This window comes from Vicia villosa, linkage group LG7 (assembly GCF_029867415.1).
Source record: "Vicia villosa cultivar HV-30 ecotype Madison, WI linkage group LG7, Vvil1.0, whole genome shotgun sequence".
Taxonomy (NCBI): Eukaryota; Viridiplantae; Streptophyta; class Magnoliopsida; order Fabales; family Fabaceae; genus Vicia; species Vicia villosa.
This window is the reverse complement of record NC_081186.1, coordinates 89,191,759-89,212,092: the sequence shown is the minus strand read 5'-3', so window position 1 is coordinate 89,212,092 and position 20,334 is coordinate 89,191,759. Positions and strand designations below refer to the sequence as shown.

The 20,334-nt window shown below is 31.9% G+C and overlaps 2 protein-coding genes across 3 annotated transcripts; both read left to right on the top strand.

Annotated features, from left to right (window-relative positions):
- Positions 1 to 7,551: 7,551 nt before the first annotated feature.
- Positions 7,552 to 10,644, top strand: LOC131615685 (E3 ubiquitin-protein ligase At4g11680-like). Of its 2 annotated transcripts, none has more exons than XM_058886835.1 (3): positions 7,552 to 8,389; positions 9,433 to 9,790; positions 10,177 to 10,644. In XM_058886835.1, exons 1-3 carry the CDS (start codon positions 7,896 to 7,898, stop codon positions 10,321 to 10,323), a joined length of 999 nt encoding a protein of 332 aa, XP_058742818.1. In that variant the 5' UTR covers positions 7,552 to 7,895; the 3' UTR covers positions 10,324 to 10,644. The 2 variants fall into 2 exon arrangements, with proteins under 2 accessions (XP_058742818.1, XP_058742817.1); XM_058886834.1 differs by having other exon boundaries at positions 7,554 to 8,389; positions 9,397 to 9,790.
- Positions 10,645 to 16,441: 5,797 nt separating this feature from the next.
- Positions 16,442 to 19,920, top strand: LOC131615684 (calcineurin B-like protein 3). Its single transcript, XM_058886833.1, has 9 exons — positions 16,442 to 16,669; positions 17,618 to 17,664; positions 17,747 to 17,907; positions 18,158 to 18,240; positions 18,409 to 18,468; positions 19,037 to 19,145; positions 19,230 to 19,363; positions 19,462 to 19,574; positions 19,668 to 19,920. The coding sequence occupies exons 3-9, from the start codon at positions 17,784 to 17,786 to the stop codon at positions 19,723 to 19,725; spliced, it is 681 nt and encodes a 226-aa protein (XP_058742816.1). The 5' UTR covers positions 16,442 to 16,669; positions 17,618 to 17,664; positions 17,747 to 17,783; the 3' UTR covers positions 19,726 to 19,920.
- Positions 19,921 to 20,334: the final 414 nt, after the last annotated feature.

The following is a 20,334-nucleotide window of genomic DNA, read 5'->3' as shown; positions in this document are numbered from 1 at the left end:
TTTATTCCATGCATATATTCCTAATCTTATTTTAGTTGATGTTATACTTTGTTGATACGTATTGAAGTTTAACAACCTTTTCTTTTTAAAAATTGGTCCTACATTATTATTTTTATTTAGATCTCAAAAACATGTTTAAGAATGTTTGAAATGGTCTTTCTTGTTAAAATTTCACATGACCAACCAGGTCATGAATTTTTGTGAAATTGTGAAATATTCCTCTTTGCACCATATTCTTGAACTAATTTGGCATGAGTTTGACCATTATCAGTCATTTTTCTTTGCTCCTAGTTTTAATATGGCAGCTATGTACGTGTATAATTAAAGGGGCCTAAAGAAAAACATAGACTGAGAAAATGTTTAATAATGTTTGCTTTGCCCCCTATAAGAAATAGTTGCTGCCTTTATATTTTTCTTTCTAAAAATAAATATATAACTTTGCATCACTACCATAATAGTAGTACTTCTCAAGCATATTTCAAGCTAGCTTTACAAAAGTTGTTTTTAAGATTTTGTCAAATACTTTTGTACACATTGGTAATTATAGAACAAAGCGTTTTCATCTTTCTTTTTCTATATTTTTTGGAAGTTGCACATGAACCTATGTTTGAAGACCTTCATTTAGATATTGATTTACATTGTGAAGATTGAATATCATTTTCATTTGTTTACACCTTCTATTTCAATTTCCACCCCAAGAATTGATAGATTTGTTGGAAAGCTATTGTTTTCGACCATATCTCCAATCATTATTGTTTTCACAAAATGAGTATAGTTCTTGATATCAATTTTTAAGTGCAAATAAAAAAAATAAAAAATAAAACTAGATGAATAACTGAATATCAAAAGAGCAATGTATTTATACAAGTACTATGAGTTTCAAATTGGACATAACTAAAGTCAATTAAATGCTACTAACCTTAATTGATTTACTAGTTAATGATAATTACCTTAATTAATTCACTGCCTTAAATTAACTCACTACGTCAATTACCCCAATTAATGATAACTAGCTTAATAACGTAAGTTGAGTTTAAAAAAATAACTTAAATTACAAGAAAGTCAATCGTACATAATTATTGCTCTGTGGTGGAACCAGAATTGGAAGAGATTGTGGAAGCTACGGCGAAGCAAAGCTTCTCAAGCAATTCAAGGGAGCATCATCTCGATCCAAAGGTTGTGATTGTGATACTTTTGGAATCGGGGGTGTTGGTCTTGAATTTGTGTCTTTGATCTTCGATACGGAGGACCTACGGGGTGGCTGCAGGGCTAGCACTTCAACGCCCATGTCAGTTAGGGTTCAAGATAATCGTATTGAAAGTGAATATTAGAGATTGTGTACCTGAAAATCCTTTGAAAACTTATTTATACCTTGGGCTTAATGGAACAGGCGGGATAAGTGGGTTTTGCCTAATTGGGCTTTTGGCCTGTATGGAATAGCTTTCCCCAAGACTCACCGGGCACTATGGATATCAGAGGAGTCTTTTGTCAGCTGTGGTCGGCCTTTAGGAGTGGTTGTACATACTTTTACGGGCATGCATCCCTTTAGTTTTTCCAAAGAGTAGTGGGGAACATGAGCATTAAATATGGTCTCATTATTGAAACGTTTTCACCTTTTTTCTTGAAGATTGACCTGAAAAGGTAGAGAGTGGTGTGACGCAACTTACTGTATCCGTGGATGCACTTGAGTTTTGTCATGTTTCCAAGGTGAAATCTTATTGTTGGTCTGCACTTGTTTCTTACTTTTATTCTGATCCATCTAATTGTCTTTGCTTATATAAGGGTAGAAGAAATTTGGTTGAACTTTTTTCAACCTATTGAATTTCCCTTATTTTATTTTAACATTCCCTCCTCTTTAAGAGCGTTTTTCCTGGTGTAATTGTCATTGCACATTCAAAGCTTTCAACCTTCAACTTTCTCATGCTTGTCTTTGACTTCACACTTTAAGGTATTTTCCTCCAAATCGAGCTTTCTTCTTCAAAAAGTATTGGTTTCTTTGTTAAGATGAGTGATAACCATATTATCATAGAGAGTGATTTGAAAAGTATCAATTCTTCTTAGAAAAAGGGAATGGAGCCCGAATCGCATTCCATTTATTCTATCACTGAGGGAGTGTCTGGAGATTCTCTTTCAGACGGAACTCCTTTCTGAAATCCTTTAGAGGCTCTATTTTCAGGGAGAGGTGGTGGGATCAGTTTTATGTTAAGAAACCGATGCCTCCCCGTATCTTGATTGAGGCGGAAATAAAAGCCACCCATCAAAGGATGAAATGTGTTGGTTGTTTCGTCCAGCTGTATAAAAGAACGAGTGGTCGTGATCCCAACGATGCTGAGTTCGCACACCATTTGGTTGTTTCGTCCAGCTGTATAGAAGAACGAGTGGTCGTGAGCCCAACGATGCTGAAATCGCACACCATTTAGAATGCTAGGGGCAGTCTAACGTCGTGTTTTGGATTAGTCTCGGTGATCACCTTAAAGTTGTTGAACTGGCCCAAAGGGGATTTCGGTTCATTGAGCCGGATAACGCTAATAGATACCACTACTAGAAAAATCGCTTTTAGTGACTGAGTTAGAGACCGAAAAAGCTTAAAAATCGGTCACTAAAACGATTAGCGACTGATTTAGCGACCATTACTTTTCGATTGAAAAAGTGCTAGTTGCTAAGCTTTGCATCGAATTTAGTGACTGAAATTTAGCGACCAAATTTAGAGACTGGTTTTAGTGACCGATTTTATTGTTCTTTTTTGTAAAATAAAATTAAAAGTTATGACACCTAGAAATTAAACTCGTGACCTCCATATATCTTAATAAGACATCGTCACTACATTAACATACATCTATTGCTATATTTTATATTTAAACATATATCCATATATTTTTTATATAAATATATTATTTGTTAAAACAATAAAAAAGATGAAACTTTTTGTAAATAATAAAAATTGAAAGAGAATCAAAATCTTTAAAAAAATGGAAAGAAAATAGTAACATAATAAAGAGAATTAAAAATAGAAAAAGAAAACAAAAAATATTAGTGACCGAAATTTTGGTCTCTAATTTTTATATATAAATTAAATTGTATATAAAAATATTTTTTTCGTGACCGAATAGGTGATCCCAAATTTTTGGTCTCTAAATTGGTGGCTGATTTATTTTAGTGACTGATTTTTTGACCTCTTAAAATTGGCTCATGAATATCAAATTTTGATGGCTAATTCGGTCATTATATTGACAAAAATATTTCAGTCACTAAACGCGAATTTTCTAGTAGTGTACCATTGGGTGGCCTCCAAAGTGGTAGGGACTTATTCCAATCTAAATATTGTCGAGGTTATAACCAATGCTAATATGTAGCTCTTTTTAGGGTTACTCGGTCCCTTTGTATGAACGCCTCTTTATCAGGTTAAGGGTAGGTATGCCCTTTTCTTTTGAGGTAGCTATGATGAACCGTCTAAAGGCTGCCCCTCGCAACTTCATCCGGGATTTTGGGCTTATATGAAGGTGTTCCAACTTTGTGTCAAGCATAAAGATTGGAAACCTTATTTGGGGCTATTTTATCTCTTTTATGCAGAACTCGCCTCTCAGGATGATGCCCAGGATCAAGGATTGATCTTTCTTCGCCCCTAAGTCCATTGGTTTAATTATTTTACTAATAATTATGGCTACTTTCTTGACTGTTTCATGCTGGTGAAACCTGTTTCTCCTGGGGCTCACTTTGCCTTCTCTTTGTTTTCGACCCCATTGAGATTTGTTCTCTCTTGTAAGACTGAACTTTTAAAGTACTGGTCTCGAGTTAACTTTTGTTGACCTATTTCTTCTTACCACACCGGGTTAAGTCATTTTTCCTCCAAGGAGGTGGAAATGAATGAGGATATGCATGCTTGGTATTAGGCACTCAGTCATGAAGAAGTATTTGGTCTTAGTGACGTACTCCCTTCTCAATAAAAGAAGAAGTTGTTTGATACTTATGTGAATAATCAGCGCGCTTGATCATGTAGAGAGACAAAAACTCTTTTTTTTAACAATTGCAATTCGTATCATGCAAATAACGTAGATCGGTTGCAGAATTTTCTCGTGTGTTCCAAGGATTAAGGTTTTACGACCGACTAATCGGGCCAAGTGATGGTGACTTCTACTGCTCCGACAGTCTGATCATTGGCTACAATTATTACTCTGACATTAGCTGCTACTATTATCCCGAGTACAACTCCTAAGGTGGAATGGTTGACCATTACGGTGACCGGTCTCTCTGTCTGTGAGCTTTCACCATCCCTTTCTTCTATCAAAAGGAATCAGGATCACTTTTTGTATAATTAACAATTGTAAATATTATTTTTATTATAATATATGAGTTATATATAAGTTATAAAAATATATATTTTTACTCCATATTTAGAATTATTGTTTATGGATAAGAATGCAGAGATACGTAGATACGTGAGAGTGTTTTATGGATAAGAATTGAATTACATGACCCTCTTAAATGATAGGGTATTTATAGTACCCCTAACGCATCGTCTTTGGTTCCTATTTTGGGTTGGGCATTTAGGACCCAGATCCAAAATAGGTGACTGTCAGGAATTCTGCATGAAAGTAGGGGCGGGCAGCTCGTGCTCGTCATCTTGGAAGATTGTCCAGACAAAGTGAAACCTGACCGTTAGTGCGGGCAGAGAAGTAGTTAAGGGAAGTGGTAGTTTAGTTGGCCTTGGGGTCAACCGATCACGCATGCCCAACCAAGGAGCGGAAGTGGAAAACACCTTTCGTTGGTCCCACCGTTTGGGCCAAATCTGTTAGGTCATCCTGAACTCAGAAGCGAATTGAGTCATGCTTAGTTGTGGGACTATTTCAGAACAGTAACTATATTTAACTTTATATGTAATTTTAGATGAAATTTTTAAACTATTGTGCCATCAAATATATTATCTGTAGTGTCAAAATTATATTAGTTGTATAAATTATATAACTATTTATTATCCATAATTTATGATCAACAAATGAGACATGTGTGTGATATTGTGTTTGTGAGTTTCTTATTGTGCTCTGCTTTCTCCTACATTAATTAGTTGATATTGACTTATAATTATCCGTGCTTGATCTCACAAGTTATCTTTGCTAGAAGATTATTTAGTTATTGGCTAATAAAATAGAGCTTGTGAGTCCAAGTTATGATTATTATTGAAAAATGGCAACTCAACTCATTTGATTTTATTAATTATGAAAAAAAATAATAAAGGACGTGATGTTGAAACTTATGTGACGCCACCTATAAGGCTATATAGTAACGGAACTTCCAAGCACCTAAAGAGTGTATGTATAAGTAACCTCATTCTTAATTAAACACAACTTTACTCTAACGATTTTTCTTTAATTAGAAAATAAAATCTCAACCAATTTAAAATATTAAGCTACGTATACTATAACTTTTGGTGTGGTATGATGTGGCTAATATATGAAACATAGCCATATCAATCATTCATAGACACAACGATAGTCACATTTTCCTAATATTACATTACATGAATTAATAGTTGGATTAGGTGGCCAATTACCATATAATTATACCCAAAAAAATCAGTGCACGCTCCATAATTCAATTCAATTATATTATATGGTTTATAAATTATGTGGTTTATGTTAGAACATCATTCTAGTTCAAAAATAAAGGTGAAAAAAAAACCATATTCTGGAGATAAGTATGGCTTTGATTAATAGGGTCAGTCTCACCACTGACTTGTGGTGGTCTGGTGAACTGAGGATAGGCTATATGACTGTGACTGGTCATTTCATTGATTCAAAATGGCAGCTTCATAAAAGAGTTTTATCTTTTAAGAATGTGCCACCACCACATTCTGGAGAGGTTTTGTGCAGGGAACTGATAAAGGTAATGGATGATTGGGGAATAAGGGATAAGGTAACATCTATTTCTGTTGATAATGTCAGTGCCAATGATAATTGCATTGCTAGGTTGAAGAGGGATTATTCTGGTAGGAGAAATTTACCCTTAGATGATAAGTTATTTCATGTAAGGTGTTGTGCACACATCTTAAATTTGTTGGTGCAAGATGGGCTTGATATGATTAAGGTGTCTGTTGATAAGATAAGAAATGGTGTCAAATACTTGATATGAAATGTAATGATCTTTTGAGTTTATTTTGACTTATCATTTTGAAACATCATGTATTTTTGATACAATTATCTTTGGTAGCCTCTTATCAAAACATTAACATTTGTCTTGGTATATTATATAAGTTGGTATATTATATAAGTGATTATGAAATGCTGTTGGGTTGTTAATTTGATATGTAAAATCATTAGTTTCATTTCATGTACAGTTTGGAAACCCATAAATAAACATGAAATTTCATTAATTTTTTCTTGTGTATCGGGTGGTCCGGTTACCCGACCAACAACAACGGTCCGGTTTCGGTTATTTTATTAAAAAAAATCTAATTCGGTTCGGTCTTCGGTTACCCGAAATTGTTGGATCGGTTTCGGTCCAACAATTTATCCATCATTGTACTGGACCGGTCCTGGTTTACTCGGATAAGTTTTCGATCCATGAATCGGGATATCAATTATTCGGACCGAACCGGACCGATAACAGCCATATTCACACCCCAAGCATACATAAAAACTATTTTGTAACAAGACTTTAAGGAATTTTGTTAAAGAAGAAGAAACAAAAAGATAAAAAAAATATGCAAATCAACAAAGAAAACCTGAACACGGAAAATATACGGTAATATATCAGAACGACGATAGAGAGCAACAATTGTAGCGGGCAGCGAGTTAAGTGAAAGCAAATTTTTGTGACTTATGATATCTACTTTCTATATGTTTTTGAGTTTAGTTCTAAATGTGTGTTTTGCAAAAAAGAAGAAAGTATAAATAAAAATGAAAAATGGTTGGACAAATATAAAATTTGAGTTTAGTAGTGCGTGAAATAAAAGATCTATAACATAATTATATCTATTGGTTTGATTTATCAATTTGGCAGTTTATAAAAACTAAAGTCAAAAACCAAATCAAACCATATCGATTTTTAATGGTTCGGTTCAATTTTTTAGCCAAACTAAAAACAATCGATTTTCTTTCAATTTAAATGGGTTTGAATTATTAATTTAATTGGTTTTTTCTAATTCGCGCTTACACCTCTAGTAAAACCTCTTCAACTTCCAAAATGAATTAATTTTTTTTCAAACATACTCTAATTATATATCTTTTTCTTCATTTTGTAATAAATATTTTTGTATAAATATTATTTATTTATCTCTTTTAAAAATAAATTTGTTAAATTATATAAATATTCAAAAAATAAATTTTTTAATTAGCATATTTTTTTCTATTCGGTCTTATTTAGGGATAGATAGATGTAGTACTATATTTTTGTTGGAGATGATATTAATATTAACATATACACCATTTAATCACTTTAAGTCTTATCCACTTGAATTCAAAGAGAAATCAACTTTACTTTATTTTAATTTCACTCCAAAACAAAACAAAACAAAAAAAACACTGCAAATATTCTAATTTATAATAATAACTATATAGAAACAAAAAGTCACCAAATTGAAATCCAATACCTTTCTAAATTCATCTTCATATAAAAAATATGATCAAAAAGAAGTTGGCCAACGGTTAACTTCCCTCCAAACCAATTCTTGTGATTCACTTTGAATCAAAGCAAAGTTTCTATTTTGATTCACAAACTTCACCTTCCCTGACATACCCTTCACACCCTTTTTCCCTTTTCTAATCCATCTATAAACACTTCATTTTTCCATCATGCACACCATGTGTTTGATGAAATATTTGTGATAAAACTAGTTTGAAAAATACCCTTTTTTTTTCATGAATTTGAGAGTTTAAGCTTGATATTGATATAACTTTACAATGAATTCTAGGTGTTTGTTGAATTCCAACAGCATGGTTCAATCTTCGAATTCTGCAGGTGAAGATGAAAGAGTGGATGGTTCTAGAAATAGCCATCGGCCTGGACGTGTCTCGTTGCCGTTGACGCCTTCGTTTTCAGTTCGGATGGCTATGAGAATATCTAGATCAAGATGGTTTACTTTTCTAAGAAGAGTTTTTCATTATCAGAATGGGTCGAGGTCTAGTCTTGGCTCGAATCCTTTCAATTCTAGTACTTGGTTGATGTTGGAGTTTAGTGCTTTAATTGTACAAATAATCGTTTCTACGTTCACTTTGGCTATTTCGAATATGGAGAAACCTGTTTGGCCTATGAGGGTATGGATATCTGGTTATGATATTGGATGTGTTCTTAATTTGCTTGTGGTTTATGGACGGTACCGACAAATTTATCTGATTCAAGGAGATGCTGTAAGCCTTTCGAATATGGAGCAACAGAGAAACAGTGAAGACACAAGGTATTCTATGCACTTTCAATCTTCAAAATTTTATTTTACTTGGTCAATTTTGTTATTTTGATGCATAATTATAATATAGTATTATATTGCTTAAAAATAAGTTATAACTCATATATGTGAGGTATTAGTCTTTGAGCATGCTTAAAAATGGAGTAGAAATGGTTGACATCAATCCGCCATCATGTTTTTGGTTTGAGAATTTAAAAAAAGAAAACAAAATTTGTGCACCTTGAATTGAATATGATATTTAGATATAAGGCCAATTGGATTTCTAAAGATAGAAAAATATAAAGTATCGAGTATTATAAAGGATTTGTAATTTATCTCCTTAATAGAGTATGAAATAATCAACTTTTGTGACTGAGAATCAACCTTTTCTATTCTTATCGTTCGTGGAATTACTTTTGTGACTAAGAAGAATCTATTGTTTATTGCAATCTTTCCTATCTAATCAAGAACAAATCACGTGAAAAATGAAAAGCCTTTGGATGTATCATGTATTACCAACTTTATGTATTGAAAAGTTAGTGTCCAACAAAAGAAAAATTAATATCTGGCACCAAATTAGGACTAAAAAGTTAACTTTAAACTTGTTTGTTTGTGTTAGCTTGGCTTGAATAACTTTAATAGTCATCAATCCAAGTTTAATTAGAGAACAAGTTCTATTTATAGTTATGCAAAATAAATACCAAAAATGGAAACAGAAAATGCACGATATTTGATCATGCCATGGAGTTCGGCTAATTGCGTCTGCGTCTCCAACTGGAGAGAGAGACTGTAGTGTCTTCTATTATTACCAAAAACATAGAGTTTACTGAGTACAGGTTGTGTTAAAAAGTTTAAAAACTTCGGTTCAGTTTACACCATCTCCCCTGTACTGAACTGCAGGGGGCTTAACGCCGCTCGAGCGACATGCCCATTTATCATTGAACTATGTGTCAAAACTAACAAATTTTTTTGAGGGTGAAATTTGAAAACCAATGTTAATTTGCAATATACTATGTCAGTGTATACAGGATGTCACACTTGATGCACAAATGCAGGACTTCATTGGAGCTTTTCTTTGCCATATGGTTTGTGATGGGAAATGTTTGGGTTTTCGACTCACGTTTCGGTTCATTTCAACAAGCTCCAAAACTTCATGTCCTCTGCATCACTTTGCTTACTTGGAATGCAATCTGTTACTCTTTCCCTTTCCTACTTTTTCTTTTGTTATGTTGCTGCGTGCCACTGATTAGCTCCCTCCTCGGATACAACATGAACATGGCATCTTCTAACAAAGGAGCATCTGATGAACAAATCTCACAACTTCCAAGTTGGATACATAAAGATCCTCATACCACAAAGTTAGATCTTGGAAACGACTCTGAAAGCATTGAAAATTTTATCAATGAAGATCCGGTAAGTATCTAACTCACAATGTAAACAAGTTTTACAAAAAGATTCGATCAAATTTCACCTTAATATGATAATTTGAGCATATGCAGAGTCGTCTTAAGTTTTTAGAAGTCCTGTATAAATTAGCCGTGTTTCTTCTATGACAAAACAATCAGAGGTCTTATGTAACCAGTAACCACTGTTTAACATTGACAAATATTTTATGAGACCTTATTTAGTTACTGTTTAACCTTGACAAATTTTAGACCATGTGCGATAATCTGCCTTGTACGCCCTCAAAGACGGCTCTTAGCATATGCTACAATTTCCATTAATTTGAAAATTTGTCTTGTATCCAATTTTATCGATATCGAACTTAATAAGTTTCTCATTTGTGGCATGGTTGACAGGAATGTTGCATTTGCTTAGCCAAGTACAAAGACAACGAAGAGGTTAGAAAATTGCCATGTTCTCATGTGTTCCATTTAAAGTGTGTGGACCAGTGGCTGAAAATTATATCTTGCTGTCCACTTTGCAAACAAGGATTAGAGAGATAGAAGAAATAGCTATGACAACAGTCATATCCTCATATACTAATTTGGTCATATACTCATGGATGTTCCTTTTTTTTTTCACTTTAAATTTTGGTTGAATATACTTTACAGTGTTACTTGAGTGAGTTTGTATATGTAAAGAATAGCTCACCAGTAACAAAAACTATATTACATACTTATTGTAAGTATTGGATAGCTTTTCAAATTAGGGGATTGTTTAAGCATTAATTTTTCTATTGTGAAATAAGATGTTTGTAATAATGAAAAAATGAAGTAAATATTGTATTTGTTTGATAAGTAATAAAATTTGTACTCTTTAGTAAATCTAGTACATTGTATACTTGCTATTCTTTTGGGTTTTGACTGAGGTATTTTCACATGCATTCTGTTGAAATTTGTTCTTTTAAAGGACAGAGTTAAAAATCTCTAGGTGAAACTTATTCCTGCAACTTTAAATTAATAATAATTTTCTCTTTCTCTGAATGTTTTTTTTGGGAGTAAAATTCAATTATCATTGGCATACTTTTATGGTGTAATAATAAAAAAATATCCTTTGAATTATAGGATTCAAACTGTGTTTTTTTGTTTGTTATGTTTTGATTCTAGAATCCGAATTAAGACAGAAATAATGAGTGAAAACAATACATATAAATAAATATATCAAAATCAATTATTGTTGGGAGATTTTATAATCCAAACTTGGACTAGACACTTTTGAGATTCTAGAATGTATGAGTAAATTTTTAGAAAATTTAAATAAAATTTTAATTCTTTTATTTTTTTTAAATTAAATTTTTATTCCTCCATTTTTTGATTTTTTTAATTTTGGTCTCTGCCCAATTTTGGCATCAATTTTATTTCGCTAAGTTGGTAGTATCTAGATTAATAAATTTAATATTCATATTATATTTTATGGATGATTTTGTTGAAGTAACATCTTAAATTTGTTCAGCATTTTTTTATTATCAAAATTATCCGTAAATTGGACGGAAACTCAAAACACATAAAAAATTATAATTAAAGAACTAAAAAGTTAGTTTTAAATGAAATAAATTAAAATTTTAATTTTTTAGAAATAGAAGAACCAAAAATAAATTAAAAACCCTTTTATTGTAGTTTGGATTCAAGAACCATGACAATTTTTTACAAAATTATATTATTTGAATTATACAATTCAAATGTTTGATGCAGATTCTAAAATCAATAAAGTATTTATTTCTAGAATTTCCACAAACTTTTAAAAGGAGTAAGCTAAAATCTATAAAATAGTAGAATTTATAACTAACATGAGTAGGGTTCAGTTTAACAAGGGAAAGTTGCTATAGTTAAACGGTTGACTTTAAATTTTATTTTAGATTTAAAGTGTGTTTGTTTCAAATTATAAAATATCATTTCTTGAAATCTTATTTCTAAGATTATTATTCTTAGAAATAATATTTTCATACAATTGTTTGTTAATATCAAGATTCGAATCCTTATATTTAAAGTTATATTTTAAAATTTTTAAATGTTTGTTAATATTATCACTTTGTATTACATGTTTAAAAGAAAAATTAATTCTTATTATAATTATAATACATTAAAAAAAAGAGATGTTGATTTCTTTTAAGATATTTTATGTTAGTCAAATTTAACTCCTGGACTTTGGGGCAATCACCTACTATCTATTACAATTATTAGAAGAATATCATATTTAATAATTAAAATAAAGGTACTCTAAAGAAGAAAAACTGAGTACCAACATGGTCCCAATCAGTTCACCAACAACAGCAACTCTTTTTTCTAACGGCAGTTCACCCGCAACTTCATAATTGTAGGTCATAGGTTGGTTGGAAAGTATTTTATTTTTTTGTATTTTCCCCAGATCATATATTTATATATAAGTTCATTTATTTTTTATAACAATTATTTTTTGACAACACACATTTAATGTCTAACCATGCTATATATAATGTACATCCATGATTTACCAACACTGGGACAAAAAAAAGTATGAATAAGGGTTTCATTTTGATTAAATCTTTCCACAGACAAAGATGATGCTATTTTTGTATCCCTATGAGAATTAAATTAATTTTAGTTGAAAGGAAATCATAATAACCTCCGCACAAATAGATAAATCTTCGATAAGACGAGTTTTTTCCAAAGTAACTTTATACACAAGTAACTTTAAAATTTGATATGAACATAGCTTCTTCAATATAAAACGTGACATCAATACATAATAAAGCCCTACACTCCTTCACTAATTAAACCTCTCTGACAAATAAGTTTCTTCTCTAACTCCAACATCCATCCCAAAAAATACAACTTGACATCATATCCTTCATAAATATAAACATGTTTTGACCCAAAGTTAAATTAAAAAATTTACTAAAACCATCCTTTTAAGTCAACCTTATCCAACAACGTTTCATACTAAAACAACATATTACTACCATTTTGTATTGGTATATTTGTAAAGGGTCCACGAGGAGTGGTGTGGTGATGAAACACCTCGCCACAACGCCTTTTTTATTGCCACTGTTTAGGACCGATCGTGAATTTATTAGATGTGACGCCCTTTCTCGAATACGTTGTCCATTTTTGGAATCATTCATCCAAAGTAGGAAAACATGGGAAGTGATGTGCCTTTAGTCCACATTAATGATATGGAAGAAGTCAAAGGGAAGTTAACCACGTTCTCCTAAATAATAGAGGATCGACTATTCGCTTCCGCGTTATCAGAGAAGTGGTTGTTATTTCCTAGGTGCCTGGGATTCAGGCCCAACAACTATTATAAATACATCAACCCAGAAGTTGAGAAGGACAATATGAAATTTACACAAATGCTAGATACACAGAGCTTCTCCCCTCCCTACGTGGGCTAGTTCTAAATCCTACAACAAACCCTATAGCCTCTAACAACCTTAATCACTGAGAGTTGTTATAAGTACAAATTCCCTAGTTTTAGAGACATTATTCACAAACCCCCTCTCTTTTTTCACCTCATCATCACCCCTTTGTATGCTAAAAGATATCTTTCTAGCAATCTGAATCAATATCTCTCACACCCTCACCAAACACTTCTCCATTAAAAGTTCCATATTTAATTACCAAAACATTATATTATAACCCATGTTTCTCTCTTATTGACATCAAACATCACTTCTCTAAAGCGGCACCTGAAGGAACTTTGAAAAGGGAGTGAAAGTGCATCGTTAATTTTTTTTAAGAGAATTAGACAATCATCCTTAAAGAGCTTTCAAAAGTTCAAAGATGACAATATTTCTTTAATTCAAATAACCATAGGGTCCCTAAAAACTAATTTATATGGGTTATCATCACTTGTCATCCATAAATATTTAAAAGGTAGTACATCCATTTTACGATTCAGCACATATGTTATATCATTTAGCTAAAAAAATAACATTAACATCCAATAAAAGACCTAGGTGAAAATTAACGTTCAGCCTAGATATCAACTCAAAAAGTAACTTTAATGATATCAACTCAAATCAGGTGAAAATAGGTCTTTTGAAGGTAACTTTAATGATATCAACTCAAATTATGTGAAAATTAACCTTCAGCCTAAACCTAGAGTTTTGATTGCACCAATTTTTCCTCTAAAAAATTAACGTATCATCTACAAATTGAAGATAAATAATTTTAAAAGCTTCATCATTAGCCACGTAAAACCCCCAAAAAATTTCCAATCTAGTAGCCTTAAAATATCATCTACAATAAAAAAAATAATAAGAAGACAATAGACCATCTTGTCTTAACCCACAAGCCAAAAAAAATTCATCACTCGGCTTGCCATTTGCAAGAAAATTCAAGTAAGCACATCCATTTAAAATGAAAAAAAAAATATATCCTTTCAATTATGGAATCAAGATACGATTAGTCCACTGAATCTTGATTTTTCAAAATTAACTTTAAACATAATTAACTCTCGATTATTTTTCTTGATATCATATACAACATCGTTAACAATCAAAACCTCGTCAATAATTTGTTTTTACAATGGATGATTGAGTAACAAATGATGAAAGTTCGACATTACATGTTTTTTTAAACATAATTTACATTTGTTTTAAATACTTTTGCTTGTAGTCGGATATATTTGTAGGCTTTATTAGAGATTCAAAGAATTATGGAAAAGAACAATATGTGTCAAAATGATCCTAACCAGAATTTTTTTGAATTATTTTACTATAGAAGTTATTATGACGAAGGATGGAGAAGACTTTCAGACAAGAATCGAAAGACAATTAGAAGGAAAAAAAAGCAAGAATGGAAAAAATATGTGAAAATAGACAGCATAATGCGTTTTAGCAATCTCAGTGCGTCAAGTTAGTAACATCATAAAAATGTGGCACGCACATAGCCTAGTGCAACGTGTTTTTTACAAAAACAAATTTTCTATTTTAAATGGTCAAATGCCTCAAGTTGTTAGGGTTTCAAATTTTATTCCATTGGAGTGATGAGAAGAAAATAAACCATTGAAGCTTTCACCATTCATAAATTGTAATGTGTATTTTCTTTCTTTTCATTAATTTTGTCATGAATCCTTTGAATATGAGTATCAAAAGAATGAGCTCAAAAAATAAAAAATCATAGACTAATTACACCATTTTATTTTTCAAAAGACATAATCAATAAGTAAAATCAATAAAAGATGCATAAACTTACCAATGAATGAAATCATACAATAGAGAGATTGGAGAAGACGGAAAATTGAAATCTAAGGAGAAATTTGGAGAGTCAAAGAAGGTGCAAAAATTCAAAGGTTATAGAAGGTAAATCAGATACACAAAGGAGAAAACCTATATATTATTAAAATCAACGAGTTAGATCCAATGGACAAAAGTACATAGTGACCAAATCCAACTAATGACACATAATGACCTCAAAGGTCTCCACATACCCAATGAATGAATGCAACATAGCGATACTTGAAGCATTGTTCCTCACTATGTAATCATCACACCTAAAATTTTGAGGAAAAAAATCAATGAATGTGCCCTTTAACCTACTATGAATGTGCCCTTTATTAATTTAAGAGTTTTTTTGGGTAAGTTATGGAAATCAAAAGTCACTCGTAGACTACATATTTTAGTTTTGATATTGATCCATAATATCATCCTAATAAAGGATAACCTAAAAAAAGAGATATTCAATAACATATCATATGTCTTAGATACACAACACAAACATTGAAACAATTGAACATTGCCTTAAGGGATATGTTTAGGTATCTCAAATCGGTTTGTATCCTTCATAGTACAAACTTCAATTGTTGCACATAATTGAAATTTATTGATTGGTTGATTAACATAACTATGAACTCAAATAAAGAAACATGGCTATCAAAATCAACATTAAAAATAAGATCTTGATGGATAAAAACTTAATCTTTTTTATAGAAAAAGGCACGTCCTTTAGTCAGTTCATTGACCAATTCATTCACCAAGTCATGCAATGAATGAATAATTTCAAAACATCAAACAACCTATTAGATAATAACACATATATCAACAAAAGGATGAGAAACAACACTGGGAATTATATAAAGTAGGTTCCTTAAAATCAAACTTCGTAAAATGTCGATGCAACTTTAGTGATTAGAGACATGAAGTGTAGAATAGTTGTCGATGCAATTGGAGAGAAACGAGATTCAATGTTGCAATTAATTATTTAGGCTCGTGCAATCTCTATAATAGTTAAGTTCATTTAGGATTGTTGCATCAAGCATGTAATTTTCGAATAAAATTTTAAGATGATGGTGGATGACACTCTAAGGAAATAAAAATCCCTAAAACCGTGTGAGGGTTCTATCGCTCATAGCCTCATACAATCAAGAGGAAGTTGATTTCAATTCATGAATATTAAGATCATGTGGTCTAAACCTTATCCCAATTAGAGTCCGGTCCAACGTCAATTAATGTGATATAATAAACATCAAATTTCTACTCTCTCTTGGATTAGTAGTCGGTAACAGGGTCAGATACCAAGATTTAAAAATAAAAAAAAAAAACATCAAATTCCATTAAAAAAATAACATGAGATTAAACTTTAATTTTAAAAGCTCCTCTAAATATAAATATAAATAACAAAATTTGTGGAGAATATCTGTCTAAGAAATAATAATACAGATACTAATGTGTGAGCATTTGATTTTGTCCCAAGTTGTACCCCATCTCTCATCAATCATCATCCTTCATATCACTTTCGCCACCTTCCCACTCTCCATTTGATTCCCTTCAACCACCGCGTGGAGTTTCAGAGAACAGAAAACACAGCCCTTCTTCACTATTCCCCTCAATTTCCAAAATCTCTGTTTTTTCTCTGATCCTCTTACATCAAGGTAAGTTTTTTCACCATACCCACTTCATTTTTCGCTCTGAAATCTTACAATATAGCATCATTATCTCAAATTCTGATTTGGGGTTCTTGAATTTTCCTTAAATTTTATGTCTTTTTTGTTTCTTCATGTTGATTTATGTCTGCTTCATATAGATCCATAAACTTCCCGTGTGCACGTGGGTGTGTGAATTGCCTTGGATTCAGAATCTAAATGCTTTCAATGTTCTCAAATTTCAATTTTTTTGGGTCTATGGTATTGAATTTCGTATGTCTTATCTTGAAATTATTTTAAGGCGATTCTGGTATGCTATCTATCTGATGATACATGTGTGACCATGGATCTTAGGTCCTAGAGAGAAATGGGATTGTTTTGATCTTTACAATTTTTTCAATTTAGCAGTTAACAAGGTGGTTATATGAAGAAATGGATAACAAATTCTTAGTTAATCGCTTAAACTACAAGGAGTGTAAGCAAGTTTTGTTTTGAATTTTCTCAAACATAGGTATCATTATGGGAAGAAAGCAATACATAGTTTGTAGTCTTTGAGTTTGGAGTGTTTTTAGTTTGATCGAGTAAGTAAATTGCAGTTAAGTTCTGTTTTTTATCAGCATGGCTGTCTTTGAGGGCGTGCAAGGCAGACTTGCGGACTTTCGTATAGGGCCCAAAATATGTCACGGTTAAAACGTAGCTAATCAGGGCCTCGTAAAATATTTGTCACGATTAAACTGTGGTTAAATAGAGCCTCTAATTGTTTTGTCATGGTTGAACCGTGGCTAACCTATAAAGGGCCTCGAAAAACATAAGACGAGTCTAATCAGTTAGAGCTTGGGACTTGTTCTTTTATGTTTCCATTTTGGTTACTTTGCATTCTTTTGTAGAATGTTATAGATATTTTACTTTGATTCTATAACCAGAGTTTGTTTATAGTGTTTCCTCAAAATTTTGCAGATCTCGACATTTGGGCTTGGCCAACTAATATTGGAAATGGTTAAAAGGTTTAGTTGCTCATTGCTTGCTAAAGATGACTTTTGAGGAATTAACTAAATTGAATGACTAATTGACTTGTTTTTGGAACAGCTATGGAGTGCTTTGATTTTGCGCTGCAAGAGATATCATGTTGCAGTGCATAGAGGGGTTTAAGCATTTGTTTGCTCCTCTATTGCGATGTTGTGACCTTGATTTATATAAGCAGACAACTGGTCTTGAAGATCCCGAAATCCTTGCGAGGGAGACCGTTTGTATGCGTCCATCTAATGTTATGCTTATAATGCATTTATTGTTACTACTGTTCTTATACAAATGAATTTTGATTTGAATATATACTTCTAATATCTTGTAAGTTGAATATAATGTCGTTTGATTTTGAAAGCATGTGGATCATGTTATGCTCTTGTAGTTTATTTGTGAATTCTATAAATACCAATATTCTTGGAAATAAATACACATGATATGGATGATGATAGGTATTTGTTTCTCTTGTGTGCGCAGTCAGTGTAAGTGAAATTGAAGCACTTTACGAGCTCTTTAAAAAGATCAGTAGTGCTGTGATTGACGATGGACTGATCAACAAGGTTTGTCTGTTTTATCACCATACAACTTGTGGTTTTGACATAAAAATTTGTTGAATAAACCTTTTCAATGCAAAAATAAAAGTGTGTTTAATGTGTGAGATGCTATGTTCAATTTTCACATTTTTTCTTACAATACTAATGTTAATATGCATATTGCATCATTTGCAGGAAGAGTTTCAATTAGCATTATTCAAGACAAATAAGAAAGAAAGTTTGTTTGCTGATCGGGTATGCTTTTTCCATCTTTTCTTTTAATCCGTGTTTAATGTTTCTCTGACTATAAAATGAAATTATGATTCTCTGATACACAACAACAACCAAGCCTTATCTCACACTTATATTACATACAAAACAAACTTTGTCTCTATTTGATTCTAAACTACTGAAATTTTGATTCTCGTCTTTCTTTTTTATTACCTCAAAGTTAAACCGAAATGAGTTTCTCAACAATAATGTCTTGAAAGGTCGTGTTAGTGACAAAGTTAAAATGACTTCTTACCTGTTATTCTGAATGTTTTGTCATGATTCAAATTAAATGTAACAATGTTGCCTCTCTTGTTTTCATGATCAGACATTCCTGTGAAAATTTATATATAAATTATTTCCATTGATTTACAAGTATTCTCATACTGATCCCTTTTTTTGTTTAATATTATAAATAAAAATACACTTTCCATACCGTATCAATTACCATTGTAAATGTCATTCCTTCTCCCATGCAACATATGCATGTATTGGTTCATATCGTATATTGCTTCAAGTTGTTAATATCTCATATGAGCTTACCTCTTGGTAGGTATTTGATTTGTTTGATACAAAGCATAATGGGATACTTGGTTTCGAAGAGTTTGCTCGTGCTCTCTCCGTTTTCCATCCAAACGCCCCAATGGATAAAAAGATCGAGTGTATGTTATTTCAATTCTTTAGTTTACTTTACCTCACTTCTTTTCCATATACAAAAACTAAAACCATATAATATCTTGTTTCAGTTTCCTTTCAATTGTATGATCTCAAGCAGCAGGGTTTTATTGAAAGACAAGAGGTGAAGCAAATGGTGGTTGCTACACTTGCTGAATCTGGCATGAACCTATCAGATGATGTTATAGAGAGTATAATCGATAAGGTGCACTACCCCTTTTTTCCATTAATGTTTTCATGTGGATTGGAGTATCCTTTATACTTTATATTCTTTATAATCGATTGAGTTTTTGATTTCTTCAGACTTTTGAGGAAGCAGATACGAAGCATGACGGAAAGATTGATAAAGAAGAATGGAGAAACCTTGTTTTGCGCCATCCGTCACTTCTCAAGAACATGACCCTTCAATATCTAAGGTAAATTTTTAAGTCACTCTTTATTATTATCAACTTATGTTTAGTTTTCATTTTATGGCACTCTTTGACATGTTTTTTTCATGTGTTGAGCAGGGACATCACCACAACATTCCCAAGCTTTGTATTCCATTCACAAGTAGACGATACTTGAAGCCTAAGTAATATTTACTTGATTATGTTGCATATGTAAAAAGAGATATTGCAGAGAGAGATTTAATTTTATTGTCATGCATTAGTTGGCTACTTTTCTTGCATGAACATGTTTGGTGTTGTGGTTAAGCCTTCAAGAATTTCATTCGATTTATTGCTTGAAAAAAAATTCAAATATCCTTCCTATTTTGTGTTATTATATTACCATTTATTCTTGTTTTTTTGTGGTAGCTTAAGAAATAATTGTATTTGACCGACATAAATCCAAAAGATTTTGAGCCCGGCCTCATATATATGACAAAGCACGGGCCTTAATTCAAAGGGGAGTTGCTCTCCCCATTTTTATTGTGCAAATCACACTTAAATCATACTAGTCACAACGCTTCAAAGGTTCGGCTCATGTTCTACTCGTTGAGTGTATTTAGAGATGCATTACTGAAATAACCCCAGCACGTAGCTATGGATATTTGTTATTCTATTGAATTCAGTCGGAAAAGTTGACATAAAAACAAATTTGCATGAACTTCTTCTATATACTAAAACAAGTAACCATGGGCAAATCCTTGAAAATTTTTCTCTCATTTTCAATTAACTTTTCAACATCAAAACA

Excerpts from the sequence above, each read along its gene's own strand:
- LOC131615685 (XM_058886834.1), top strand. The coding sequence starts at position 7,896 with ATGAATTCTAGGTGTTTGTTGAATTCCAACAGCATGGTTCAATCTTCG. Across the intron at positions 8,390-9,396 it reads AGAAACAGTGAAGACACAAG|TGTATACAGGATGTCACACT; the intron begins GTATTCTATGCA and ends ATACTATGTCAG. Across the intron at positions 9,791-10,176 it reads ATTTTATCAATGAAGATCCG|GAATGTTGCATTTGCTTAGC; the intron begins GTAAGTATCTAA and ends CATGGTTGACAG.
- LOC131615684 (XM_058886833.1), top strand. The coding sequence starts at position 17,784 with ATGTTGCAGTGCATAGAGGGGTTTAAGCATTTGTTTGCTCCTCTATTG. Across the intron at positions 18,469-19,036 it reads AAAGTTTGTTTGCTGATCGG|GTATTTGATTTGTTTGATAC; the intron begins GTATGCTTTTTC and ends ACCTCTTGGTAG. Across the intron at positions 19,364-19,461 it reads TAGAGAGTATAATCGATAAG|ACTTTTGAGGAAGCAGATAC; the intron begins GTGCACTACCCC and ends TGATTTCTTCAG.